Source organism: Pristiophorus japonicus, chromosome 4 (assembly GCF_044704955.1).
Source record: "Pristiophorus japonicus isolate sPriJap1 chromosome 4, sPriJap1.hap1, whole genome shotgun sequence".
In the NCBI taxonomy this organism is placed as follows: domain Eukaryota; kingdom Metazoa; phylum Chordata; class Chondrichthyes; family Pristiophoridae; genus Pristiophorus; species Pristiophorus japonicus.
The window spans coordinates 19,291,424-19,303,994 of record NC_091980.1 but is presented as its reverse complement, the minus strand read 5'-3'; the positions used below and the strand labels follow the sequence as shown (position 1 = coordinate 19,303,994).

The 12,571-nt window shown below is 50.3% G+C and overlaps 1 protein-coding gene across 6 annotated transcripts in view; it reads left to right on the top strand.

Annotated features, from left to right (window-relative positions):
• LOC139262845 (protocadherin-1-like) overlaps positions 1-12,571 on the top strand; it is a 422,377-nt gene that overhangs the window by 432 nt on the left and 409,374 nt on the right. For 5 of the 6 annotated variants that reach the window (XM_070878025.1, XM_070878027.1, XM_070878028.1 and 2 more), the window contains exons 1-2: positions 285-424; positions 1,607-4,612. In XM_070878025.1, the coding sequence (XP_070734126.1) occupies positions 1,631-4,612 (2,982 nt within the window). In that variant the 5' untranslated portion in view covers positions 285-424; positions 1,607-1,630. Of the gene's footprint in view, positions 1-284; positions 425-1,606; positions 4,613-12,571 lie in introns of those variants that run through there. The other variant, XM_070878026.1, reaches the window with a different exon arrangement.

Sequence of the window (12,571 nt, the reverse complement as noted above, 5' to 3'; positions counted from 1 at the left end):
TGAATCGGGTTCAGTCGTCAGTTTCAGCAGCATGTGAATATCAGCCTGCAGGATATTTTTTGAAGGGCTTGGGCTGAAATGCTGGTTTCCTAGCTGTATGTATTTTGTGTGTATATATATATGTAGAGAGAGAGAGATCGACTTTATTATTGAAAACAACATTGACTGTAGGGTGAATCGTTTTCATAACACACACACACACACCCCTCCCTTCCCTCGGTTACATGGGACATGAGTTAGTTCATACGTGTGACGTGTAGGGCGGACTGTGAGACTCAAGTCAGTTTCGATGGGAGGAGTGAAGGAGAGAGAGAGAGAGGGAAGCGGACAGCGCCAAGCATAGAGAGAGAGAAAAACAGAGGCAAACTCCCAAACCCAGTGCAGCAGGGCTCATGTGAGGCACTGACCCACTCACTCAGCCGAGGTAAGGAACATTGCACGTAGGATAAAGCAGCCCTTTGAAACTGTGCGTTGTTAAAAAAAAATAGATATTAATTTTAGTTAATCTGTGTGTATGGCGAAGACGATAGAGAGGCACCTGTAATTTACTATAGTTGTTGGGTAAAATAGCAAGCTATTGTAAAAAAACAGGGGATGCATTTAAACCCGGATTGCTCGCGGAATACGAAGCTTAGAAGCAGAGAGACTGTGGTGTGTTTAATGCTGGCGAGATCGGAGTTGATGTAGGAGAGAAAATGATTGCAAAAAAAAGAACGGTCGGAGATGGGAGAACCCATCGCGGGGATCTCATAGACTTAGTGAGAGCTGGGTGGGTGAGAAATAGCTCCTAATTGCAGTCAGACTTTTTATAAGATTGTGCAGCCATCTCTCTCAAGGTATGGATCTGTCCAGGGTTTATTTATAACTTATAGGGGTTTTTTTGTTGTTGAACCCAATATAATATGCCTCTTCCTCGTCCTTCTCGAGTGCTGTAACAATCCACAGACAGGCGGATTCTCCCTCCCCCCCACCCAGGTTGTGCGTGTGTAAAACACTGCTTGTGGCTTTGCTGTCTCTCCCTCGGTTTCACCCCTTACCCCACCTGGGTTGGAGGGGGGGGGGGGGGGTGGGGAGGGGAGTGTGTATCCCCAAACCCACTGAGACTAGAAGCGGTGGCGTTTTGCCTGCTGTATCAGCTCTCTATACTCGCCAAACATCACCCAGGGCTGCTTTTAAAATCGGAAGCGATTCTTAAAATAACATTTGAGTCAATTTGGGGGGGGGGGGGTAATTTTTTCCCCTCTTGGCTTATGTCTTGACTCGTGCATTCCTGGGTGTTGCGGAATGTGGTGGGACTGGGTCTGAACATTTTGCCATGGCTGTAGTCCACTTTATAGCGAGGTGTGCTGGTGTTTTTGCAGTCTGCAATGCATTCAGCGGGCGAAATGGAGTGTTCTCGGTGCCTCTCCTGTTCAAATAAGTTAATTGCAATTTTGTCGACTGGTCGCAGTTTGTAAGCTATTATGGGATGCAATAGACGATATATTTTAGTCCCACATTGTGTGTTCTTTGAGCTATTATGGGATGCAATAGATATGTTAGTCCCAAATTTTGTGCTCTTTAAGTTAAATCTCTCCCTCGCTCTCTTTCCCTGCTATCTCTACAGCTGGAACGCTACTTGTTGAAGCCAATGGAGGTGCCATTTGTCTCTCTTTTCTCCGGGCTGGTCCGCTTCCTGCTGTTGCTGTTGCTGCTGCCCCGCTGCCAGGCGCAGAGCTCGGTCAAGTTCTCGCTGCCCGAAGAGCAGCCGCCCAACACGTTGATCGGCAACCCGGGCGAGACGCTGGGGCTGGAGAAGAACAACCGGCTGTTCAAGCTGGAGGTGGGCCTGCCCCACCTGCGGGTGGACGAGCGGGTGGGCAACCTGTACACCACCGAGACCCCCATCGACCGCGAGGCCATGAGCTGCGAGAGCCCGCTGGTGTGCCCGCTGGAGTTCGAGATCTCGGTCACCGACACGCTGCACAACACGCCGCCGGTGCTGGTGGAGGGCCGGGTGCTGGTGCTGGACATCAACGACAACACGCCCAGCTTCAGCGCGCCCGTCATCTCCATCTCCATCCCCGAGCACACGGCGGCCGGCACCGTGGTCAGCATCCCCACCGCCACCGACCGCGACGCCGGCACCAACGGGGTGGCCAGCTACGAGCTGCTGGGCGCCGAGGCCGCCGGCCTCTTCAGCCTGCAGGTGGCCGAGGAGTACGACGAGAAATTGCCCCAGCTGATCGTCACCGGCCGCCTGGACCGCGAGAAGCGCGACACCTACGACCTGACCATCCGGGTGGTGGACGGCGGTAGCCCCAGCCGCGCTAGCACCGCCATCCTGCGCATCGCCGTCCTGGACATCAACGACCACTCGCCCAAATTCGAGCGCAGCGCCTACGAGGGCGCGCTGGAGGAGAACAGCCCGCCCGGCACCTCCATCCTGCAGGTGAGGGCCACCGACCTGGACCTGGGCGACAACGCTCAGATCGAATACACCTTCGCGCCCGGCGCTGACACCGCCCGGCGCCTGCTGCGCCTGGACAAGACCAGCGGCTGGATCACGGTGCAGGGCGCGGTGGACCGCGAGCAGGTCGGCCAGCTCAAGTTCTCGGTGCACGCCCGCGACCGGGCGCCCATCCCCAGGCAGGACCGCGCCTCGGTGCTCATCTCGGTGCGCGACCGCAACGACAACGCGCCGGCCATCGAGATCCGCGGCATCGGCCTGGTCACCCACCGCGACGGGGTGGCGCACATCGACGAGGACGTGCCGGTCGACTCGCCGGTGGCGCTGGTGCAGGTGTCGGACCGCGACGAGGGCGTCAACGCGGCGGTGACCTGCATCGTGGCGGGCGACGTGCCCTTCCAGCTCAAGCCGGCCAGCGAGTCGAGCAGCGAGAAGAAGAAGAAGTTCTTCCTGCAGACCACCACCCCGCTGGACTACGAGGCGGTGCAGGAGTACCGCATCGAGATCGTGGCGGTGGACGCGGGCAACCCTCCGCTCTCCAGCACCAACACCTTAAAGGTGCAGGTGGTGGACGTCAACGACAACGCCCCGGTCTTCGCCCAGAGCACGGTGCAAGTTTCGCTGGAGGAGAACAACCAGCCTCACCTGCCCATCCTGCGGCTGCAGGCCACCGACGCCGACAGCGGCAGCAACGCCCGCCTGACTTACGCCCTGTCGGCCGAGCCGGCCGAGCCGCGCGGGCTCTTCGCCGTCGAGCCCGCGACGGGCGAAATCCGCGTCAACTCGGCGCTGGACCGCGAGCGCCGGCGGCGCTACCAGTTCAAGGTGTCGGCCACGGACCACGGCACGCCCGCCATGCAGGGCACGGCCACCGTGGTGGTCAGCGTGCTGGACCAGAACGACAACGACCCGCGCTTCATGCTGCACGCCTACAGCTTCTCGGTGATGGAGAACCTGCCGCCCTCCAGCCCGGTGGGCATGGTGACCGTGTCGGACGCCGACCAGGCGGCCAACGCCCGCGTCACCCTGTCGGTGGACCCGGACAACGGCGACTTCGAGATCCAGAACGGCACGGGCACCATCCTGTCGCGGGTGTCGTTCGACCGCGAGCGCCAGGGCACCTACACCTTCCAGCTGAAGGCGGTGGACGGCGGCGTACCGCCCCGCTCGGCCTTCGTCAGCGTCACCATCAACGTCCTGGACGAGAACGACAACACGCCGTTCGTCACCCAGCCGTCCAACTCGTCGTACCGCCACATCACCCCGCTCACCGCCGCGGGCAGCGCGGTGGAGCAGGTGAAGGCCGAGGACCTGGACCTGGGCGCTAACGCCAACCTCAGCTACGCCATCGAAGGTGGCAACCCCTTCGGCCTGTTCCGCATCTCGCCGGGCGGCAGCGTCAGCCTGGAGAAGGAGCTGCTGCGCAGGCACTACGGCCTGCACCGGCTGGTGGTCAAGGTGAGGGACGGGGGCGCGCCGCCCCGCTACGCCACCGCCCTGGTGCACATCTATGTCAACGACACGGTGGCCAATGTCAGCGTGGTGGAGGCGCTGGTGGGCCACAGCCTCAACACGCCGCTGGACGTGGACATCGCCGGCGACCCCGAGTACGAGAAGAGCAAGCAGCGCAGCAACGTCCTGTTCGGGGTGATCGCCGGCGTTGTCGCCGTCGTGCTGGTGATTGTGATCGTGGTGCTGATCCGCTACTGCCGCCAGAAGGAAGCCAAGAGCGGCTACCAGGCGGGCAAGAAGGAGACCAAGGACCTGTACGCCGCCAAGCCGGCCGGCAAGAACGCCAAGCACAAGGCCAAGAAGAGCAAGCCCCCCAAGCCGGCCAAGCCGCTGGAGGACGAGGAAGGCGGCGCCCAGAGGGGATTACAGTTCAACCTGATCAACGAGTCCAGCGGCGACAGCCCCCGCATCCACCTGCCGCTTAACTGCAACCCCGGCAGCCCGGACCTGGGCAGACACTACAGGTCCAACTCCCCACTGCCCTCCATCCAGCTGCACCCGCAGTCCCCCACCGCCGGCAAGAAACACCAGGTTGTGCAAGATCTCCCGGCCACCAACACCTTCGTGGGGACTGGGGACAGCAACTCGACTGGCTCGGACCAATACTCCGACTACAGCTACAAGACCAACCCCCCGAAGTACAGCAAACAGGTAGGCACGCTGGTGGGTGCTACTTAGCACGGGGCCCCCGCCTCCTTTCGAGCGATGGCCACTTTCCACTTGTGTAACTAGTGATATTTAAGCTCTTCCCCCCCACCCCACCCCCATTTAATTTCTTATCAAATGTCCGGACTTTTGATTTCTTCGAGCAAATGTGGTTGCCTAACTTTACGAATAAAATCTGCGTGCAATTTTTCAGTACAATATAAATCTAAGTTTCTAATTTGTTTTCCATTTATGCAATATGAACAGTTTAAAAAAAAACGTGCAGTGCATTCTTAAGCAGCAACAAAAAAAAAACTCACACACATTCAACGTTTATGGAATGGTACCGTTTTCAATTTGCAACTGACCTAGTCGCTAAGTCAGGGTAATGGGATGTTTGTCCCGAAGTAGTAATTTTGAGTCAAATTGGCCAGATTTTGCACACTCAGCTTGTGCCTGGCACACGTGGCTTTAAAATCGATTCTAGGCAGCTCGGCAAGCTGATTTTTCTTTGGTACAATGCTCTCAGTACTTGTGTTGCATTTGCTCATTCATAAATCTGTGACCGCGTTTTATGCTTGTATTCAGCGTCTTTGCAAACCCGGTTCTCCATGTGAAAGAGCCTTGGTCAATGCAGTGCTTTAAAAGGTGCAAATGTGTCTTTATTTGGTTTTTAAACGGGTGCTGGGTTTTGCCTCCATCAAGTTCTGTCTCAACAGGAAGCAAAGGAATTGTATCGACAACTTTTTTTAAGAATAGTGTCCCATCTAATCCAATGAAAGAATTTTGTTTCTATGGGCAAGAATGCTCCAGTTTCAGTAATAAAACTGGATTATCGGGTTACAAGTCTGGTTTCACCGTAGACTGTATCATTTTGTGAAAGGCATTTCAGCTCAGCTGTTTTATTTTTTGAAATTTTCAGTTTCCTTCTGGTGGTGGTACAGATCAGCTTAACATTCATGCTGCTGTGTTATTTGTCACATAATATAGATACTCCCAGCGACAGTACTAAATTATACGTTCATCAGTACCTAACCCTTTGCTGCAATAAATGTATAATGTAGTGACTGAATTTGGAATCTTGCCTAAACCAACGATATTGGATAGTTGCTGGTGGTGTTGCTACATATTAAATGCCTGTAATGTCAGTGCTGATGCATGAGCGTAAGTGTGGGTTTATTGTAAACGCTGAGCAATTGCCGAGCATAATATCTGTGCACTTTCACTCTCCCAAGCTTTAATAAACCATTGCTTGGACTATCTTAAGCTGTAATTCAATATCAACATCTCTATGTAGTCATTTTCCCTAATGACCTAGTGTGTATAGGGCATTACTTGATGCAATGCTGAACCATAAAACAACCAGTTGCATTTATATGAAAATGAAAGAAAGGACGAGCTTTCATTTATATCGTGCCTTTCATGACCTCGGGATGACCCAAAATGCTTTACAGCCAATGAAGTACTTTTCAAGTGCGGTCGCTGTTGTAAGAAAACAGAGCAGCCAATTTGCACACAGCAAGGTACCACAAACAACAATGAGATAATGACCAGATCATTTTGTGATGTTGGTTGAGTGATAAATATTAGCCAGCATACCAGGAGAACTCGTGTGGCTCTTCATAATAGTGCTGTGGGGACCTGTTGCGCCCACCCGAGAGAGCAAACGGGACTTCGGTTTAACCGCTCTTCCAAAGAGACATCACCTCCAACAGTGCAGCACCTTCCTCGGTACAGCATTAAAGTGTGGACATGGATTGTGTGTGCAAGTGTCTGGACGGGAACATGAACTCTCACCCAGGGACATGAGGTAGTGTGAGTACTACCACTGAGCCATGGCTGACAATTTGTCACTTTTTAACGTGCAGAATGTTGCCACGGAATTTTGTGGGGGTGGGAACAATTAGATTGACAGTGGTGAAAGAGTTTGGACTGGTGACTAATGGCTCAGTCAGAAAGATAAGTCAAAGTGGAGATGCAGAGGGGATCAGGAGTGAGTTTGAAAGTTTCGGGCTGTGGCAGCTGAAGGCTTTGCCACATATTGTGGGGCCAAGGGATGGAATGCATAAAATACCTATCCTCTCTGGAGTTTAGAAGGATGAGAAGTGATCTCATTGAAACATACAAGAATCTGAAGGGGATTGAGAGGATAGATGCTTGGAGGTTGTTTTCCCTGGCTGGAGAGTCTAGAACAAGCGTGCATTGGATAAGGATAAGGGGCTGGCCATTTAGGACTGAGATGAGGAGAAATGTCTTCACTCGGAGGGTTGTGATTCTTTGGGATTCTCTACCCAAAGGGCTATGGATGCTGAATTGTTGAATATATTCAAGGCTGGGATAGATAGATTTTTGGACTCTAGGGGAATCCAGGGATGTGGAGATCGGGCGGGAAAGTGGAGTTGATCAGCCAAGGGTCTGTATAGCCTACTCATGCTCCTAATTCTTATGTTCATAAGCTGAGAGTTGGAGGATGGAAGGGTATGAGAGATGAAGAAAAGTGAAGGAGGTTGCAGGAATATGGCATGGTGAGCTGTGGAAGGATGGTTATATGGGGGCAAGGATTTAAAAATCAATGTGATGAGTGACAGGGAGCAATGTAAGTCAGCAAAGCTAGGAATGATATCCAGGCTGGATCATGGTTGATCTGAGGTTTGAACAAGTTGGAGTTTAAGGGAGAGTGGGTGACCAAGTGGGTGAGCAACAGGAAGCCATTGGAGAAATCGCGACTAGGGTTGGCAAAAGTGTGGATGAATTTCCGCAAACTGTGGGAGTGAGTTAGAATAGAGTTTTTATCTGTTTTTTTTGTTTCTCCCAGATCATCGCATAGCTCCGGGTGGGGTGGAGTGTAAAATGTTGCGCTACATAGGGTATCGCAGTTGTGTGGGGCAGATGCTCTTTACCTGTCCGCCATTATTCATAGGTTTATATGTCACCTTCACGGCTGCTGACTGAGGGCCGTATGGCTCTTTGTCGGCCGGCGCGGACACAACGGGCCGAAATGGCCTCCTTCTGCGCTGTAAGTTTCTATGTTTCTAGATGGGTGATGTGACCGAGGTAGAATTGAGCAGTTTTGGTGTTGATTAGGATGTGGGTTAGAAGTTTAACTCCAGATCAAACAGAGCACCAAAGGTTTTGTACAGTTTAGTTTTGCCTGTGTGCAGGTGGCCAGGGATGTGAATGAGTCAGTGCAGAATTATCAGATCTCAGCCCGAGCCACAACAGAGGCACTACAATTGGGGCTCGGCAGCCCTGCTCTAGCAAGTAAGGACATTGGCCGGTTTTCCCATTCCTGATTCTTACCCCAGTGACACCTGCTGTGAATACTACAGGTGACTGGGAACAGGTTATGATGCTCTTCGTCGTCGAATAGTCTGTTGACATTCCCGGTCCAGGCTTGCGTGTGTGTAGTATGGCAACTTGGGGTAGGTGCTGGAAGGCAGCCTGATGCTCTGGGACTGGACCCCAGTGTCATTCAGGGTTTTCAGAAGAGAGGAGGAAATTGGGGCAAGACCATGTTGTGGTAAGATGGTACACACTTACAGTCCTTTCCATTTAAAAGGTTGGCAAATCCCATAAAACTTTAATTGGAATCACAAACTGAAATACAAGACTAGAATATTGAATTATTTTTTTTTTGAGGAATATTTGCTTTGAGATCCACCATTTTGACACTTGCGTGCTCCACCGGTCTTGTTGAATTGTTTGCTGCTATCTTCTAGTTACATCCTTTTACTGGCACATAGATATTAGTTTGTGGAATATTTTCAGCAGGGATCTCATTATAAATAAATAAACCCAATGAGTAGAGAGTTGGTAAATGCAACCAACTGCCAGAAAAAATAGTCAATTCTGGTTCAGTGTTGACTTAAAGGGCCCAAGTTTCCACATGATTTGCGCCTGATTTTTAGGAGCAACTGGTGGAGAACGGACTATCTTAGAAATCGCAATTCTCCACATTTTTTTTCTGCAGTTCTAGTCAGGTAGAACAGTTCTACTTTGGAACAGAATTTTTTCTTCAAAAGGGGGCGTGTCCGGCCACTGACGCCTGATTTCAAAGTTTCCACAGTGAAAACGTACTCCAAACTAACTTAGAATGGAGCAAGTGAAGATTTTTGTAGAACTGAAAAAACCTGTTCGACACATTAAAAAATCAGGCGCAGGTTACAAATTAGGCGTCCAGAACGAGGTGGGGGGAGGGGGGTGAAGGGGGGGGAAGGGAAGTCATTAAATACTACAATAAATCCTTATTTATACTTCTACAAATATTATACAAATAAATCCAGCCTGAATAAACATTTATAAGCCAAGAAAAGATTAAATAAACCATCTTCCTACCTGTGTGAAAGTGCTTCAGCCACGGAGAATTCTGCAGTCAGCCTCACAAGTTGAGGCAGCCATTCGTTCCCGCGGGGGGGGAGGAGGCGCCCGTTCGTTCCTGCGGAGGGGGGGGGAGGAGGCGCCCGTTCGTTCCTGCGGGGGTGGGGCGGAAGGAGACAGTGAGAAGGCTGCAAGGAGCCTCAGTGCTGATGTGCTGATGGCAATGTGCTTTTATTAAAAAATGTTCAAAAATTAAACAGCTACAAAGAACTACAAAAATGGCCGAGTGCCAATGTTTCCTTCACACTGCGCGTGCGCGAACGCTCCAACGCGCACGCGCAGCGTTGCCGGCAGGAAAAAAACTAATTTAAATGGTACCCGCCCCCTCCCACGTACAAAATCGGCGCGAGTGTAGGCTCCGCCCCCCTGGGCGCCGCGCCAAACAGACAAGGAGCTGCAAAGCGCTCCAGAATCGCGCGTTTTTTTTCCGGCGCCGTTTTAGGCGCGAAAAACAGGCGCCCAGCTCGGAGGGGCGCCCGTTTTTTATCGTGTGGAAACTTGGGCCCATAGAAAGGAACTAGATCAATATCTGTTGCGAGAGAGGATTTGGGTGGTTCTTAGGACTAACGATCTCTCTGATTTACCTGGATGATGGGAAGAGTGAATAAAGCTCTTGGGTGGAAAAGAGAGTCGATGGTGGGCACAATTGTGAGTGGACGATGGAAAGAATGGCCTCTTCTCAGTCTAGGCTATCCTCGTGAGGAAATTGGAAGGTGGAGACACACCATTGTACCATTGTATCTGGAGTTTGGGGCAGGCATATGGAGCAATTCTGGGGTGTTGAGAAGGGGATGGGAATGAGTGAAATATAATCCATACCAAACAAAGGGAGGGTGTGTGTGTGTATGAGTGTGTGTGTGGCGGGAGAGGGGTGGGGGGGGGGAGAAGAAAGACTTGTGGTTGCGTCGTTTGTGCGAAGGCTTTGATAATGAAAGTTTGAATGATCAGTGCTTTTTTCCATCCTTGTATTTCGGATGAAATGTTAAACCGAGAGACCCCGACGTCAAACATCCCATGGTACTATTTCAAAGAGGAGCAGGGGAATTATCCCCGGTGTCCTGGGCCAATATTCATCCCTCAATTAAAATAACAAAAAACAGATTATCTGGTCATTATCACATTGCTGTTTGCGGGAGCTTGCTCTGCGCAAATTGGCTGCCGCGTTTTCCACAACAGTGACTACACTCCAAAAGTGCTTCATTGGCTGTAAAGCACTTTGAGACGTCATGAGAGGCGCTATATAAATACCAGTCTTTTATTGGGGCTGACCCAAGTGGGTGCATTTCTTCTGCTTTTCACACTTGCGAAGAAAAACGTGGATTTAGCCGGCTGAAAATAAATCCTGCGACACTGACCGTGAAGATGAGCTGAAGGGTTGGGCTTGCTGCCTTCGGATTCCATTTTACTTCTGAGGCGTAATCCTGGGCAGCGAAGAGTTGCTCGTTCTGACGTGCCTGCCTTGCTTCAAGTCCAGAACAGCTGGCCTTGCAAACACGGGAGACGTTGGATCACCTGATACCCTGCACCCTCGTGCTTTACAGCACATTGTGGTGTATCCCTTGCCCTTGAAAGAGTAACTAATTTAATGCAGCGAAGGCTGAGGAAATGAGCTGACTTCGATTCTTTGGGGTCTCTCCAGATGTTCAGGTAGATATGGATGAAATATTATTTTCTACATATAAACTCGATCCTAGTCAGCAACTGAGCAAATATCTGCTGAGCCTCTGCTTTTCCAAACTACAGGCAGCAGCAGGAGTTTTCAGTGACGATGGCTGTGCCTTGGGACTCTAATCAGCTAGCTCAGCTTTGGGCTATCTTTGACTTACCCTTGCTGTGGCACCCACATTACCTTCGTCTCTCTTGGCATCATGTCAGTATTGGCATTAAATGTTAAACGGTGACCTCTTTTTTTTAGACGTACCGGTGTTGGATTAGATTCCATTATTAATCACTTTCCACTCAACCCCTTTCTAGTTAAAGGTAAATGGGAAGCGGGAACTAATGTTATCCTCTGATTTAGCAAGAGAGAGAGTGATGTGCCCAGCCCTTTGCTGAAGTTGCACCAGTCTTGTCAGGTGGTGGGAGAGTGGGTGGAGAATGCCAGTGGGTTGATCGAGAATGATGAGCTCCCAAGATAGAATAAATGTTGCATGTTTTTTTTAAACAAACTAATTTTATGCCTGTACCATTGTCAAAAGCACCCATGGAACATTTGCCGATAATGAGGAAATGATGGCTGCGTTGTGCCTCCCTGAATGCACAGTCCACCTGGTCTCCCTCGGACACTGACCCTAACACCCTCTGCCTACCTTAGCTGCAGGAAGCACAAGAGGAACTGATGGCCACAGGGCTGGAGCATCTCTCGATGCCCATGAGCATCAGTACTGATGATGGGCTATCGGGGGAAAAAAACTGCCCAATGACCGCCTGGTCCACCCTTCCTTCCTAACCCCAATCCCCCTCACCCCACCACTAATGATTAATACCCATCAAATGTACAGAGCTGTACAAGACTACAACTATATGCGGCTCCAAATAACCTTCAGTCAGTAATTTACCGTGTCCTGCAGTTATCACACCTGAGATTTTGCCGTTGGTTTTTAGCCAAATTGAAGCAAGCTCTATTTCTTTTAAGAAAGGAAGAATATGCATTAACCATTTCATGACCTCAGGATGTCCCACACTGGTTCAGAGCATAGTAAGGTCCCAGTAAGAACTAAATGACCACATAGTATGTGTTGGTTGAAGAATAAATGTTGGTTAAGACATCGGGAGAGTCCTGCTATTGTTTGAATAGTGTCATAGGATCTTTTAGATTCAAAGGAACTAGCAGTCAGAGCCTCGGTTTAACGTCTCACCTGAAAGATGGCACCGACCGACGCTGTAGCACTCCCTCAGCGCTGTCAAAAAAGGAAAAACTTGCATTTATATAGTGCCCTTCACAATCACGGGACATCCCAAAGTGCTTTATGGCCAATGAAATACTTTTGAATAGTCACCCCAGGGAAGTGTGTTCAAATCCCTACAGTGGGGCTTGAACCCACAGTCGTTTGACTCAGAAGTGACAGCGCTACCTTTGAGCCAACTAACATCATTGATACTTGCTCCACTATTGCTTTTTGCATTAATGTCCTTTATTGATGTATTGTTAAATATTCTGCGAAGGGCCAAACCCTAATATATCTGGCTACGATGTCTCACTTTGCAGCTAGATGTTTTCTGTTATGTTTACAGATTTGAATATTGTATTTTCCTGATGACATTTGAGAAATGTAGGAAATCTGCAGTGACAGTATCTTCCCTACAAATCCCTTTTTAAAATTTTGGTCCAAAATTAAATTCTGATCCCGAAAGCCTACAGTTGCTAAATGGTGCAAAAAAAAATAAAACAAAGGATTCTGGGAAGTACTGAGTTGATGACCAGAGGGCATTGATTTAAAGTCATTGATAGAAGGATTAGAGGGGAGTTGAGAATGTTTTTCACCCAGAGGGTGGCTGGGGTCTGTCTGGAACTCACTGACTGAAAGGGTGGTAGAGGCAGAAACACACTTCACATTTAAAAAGTACTTGGCTATGCACTTGAAGTTC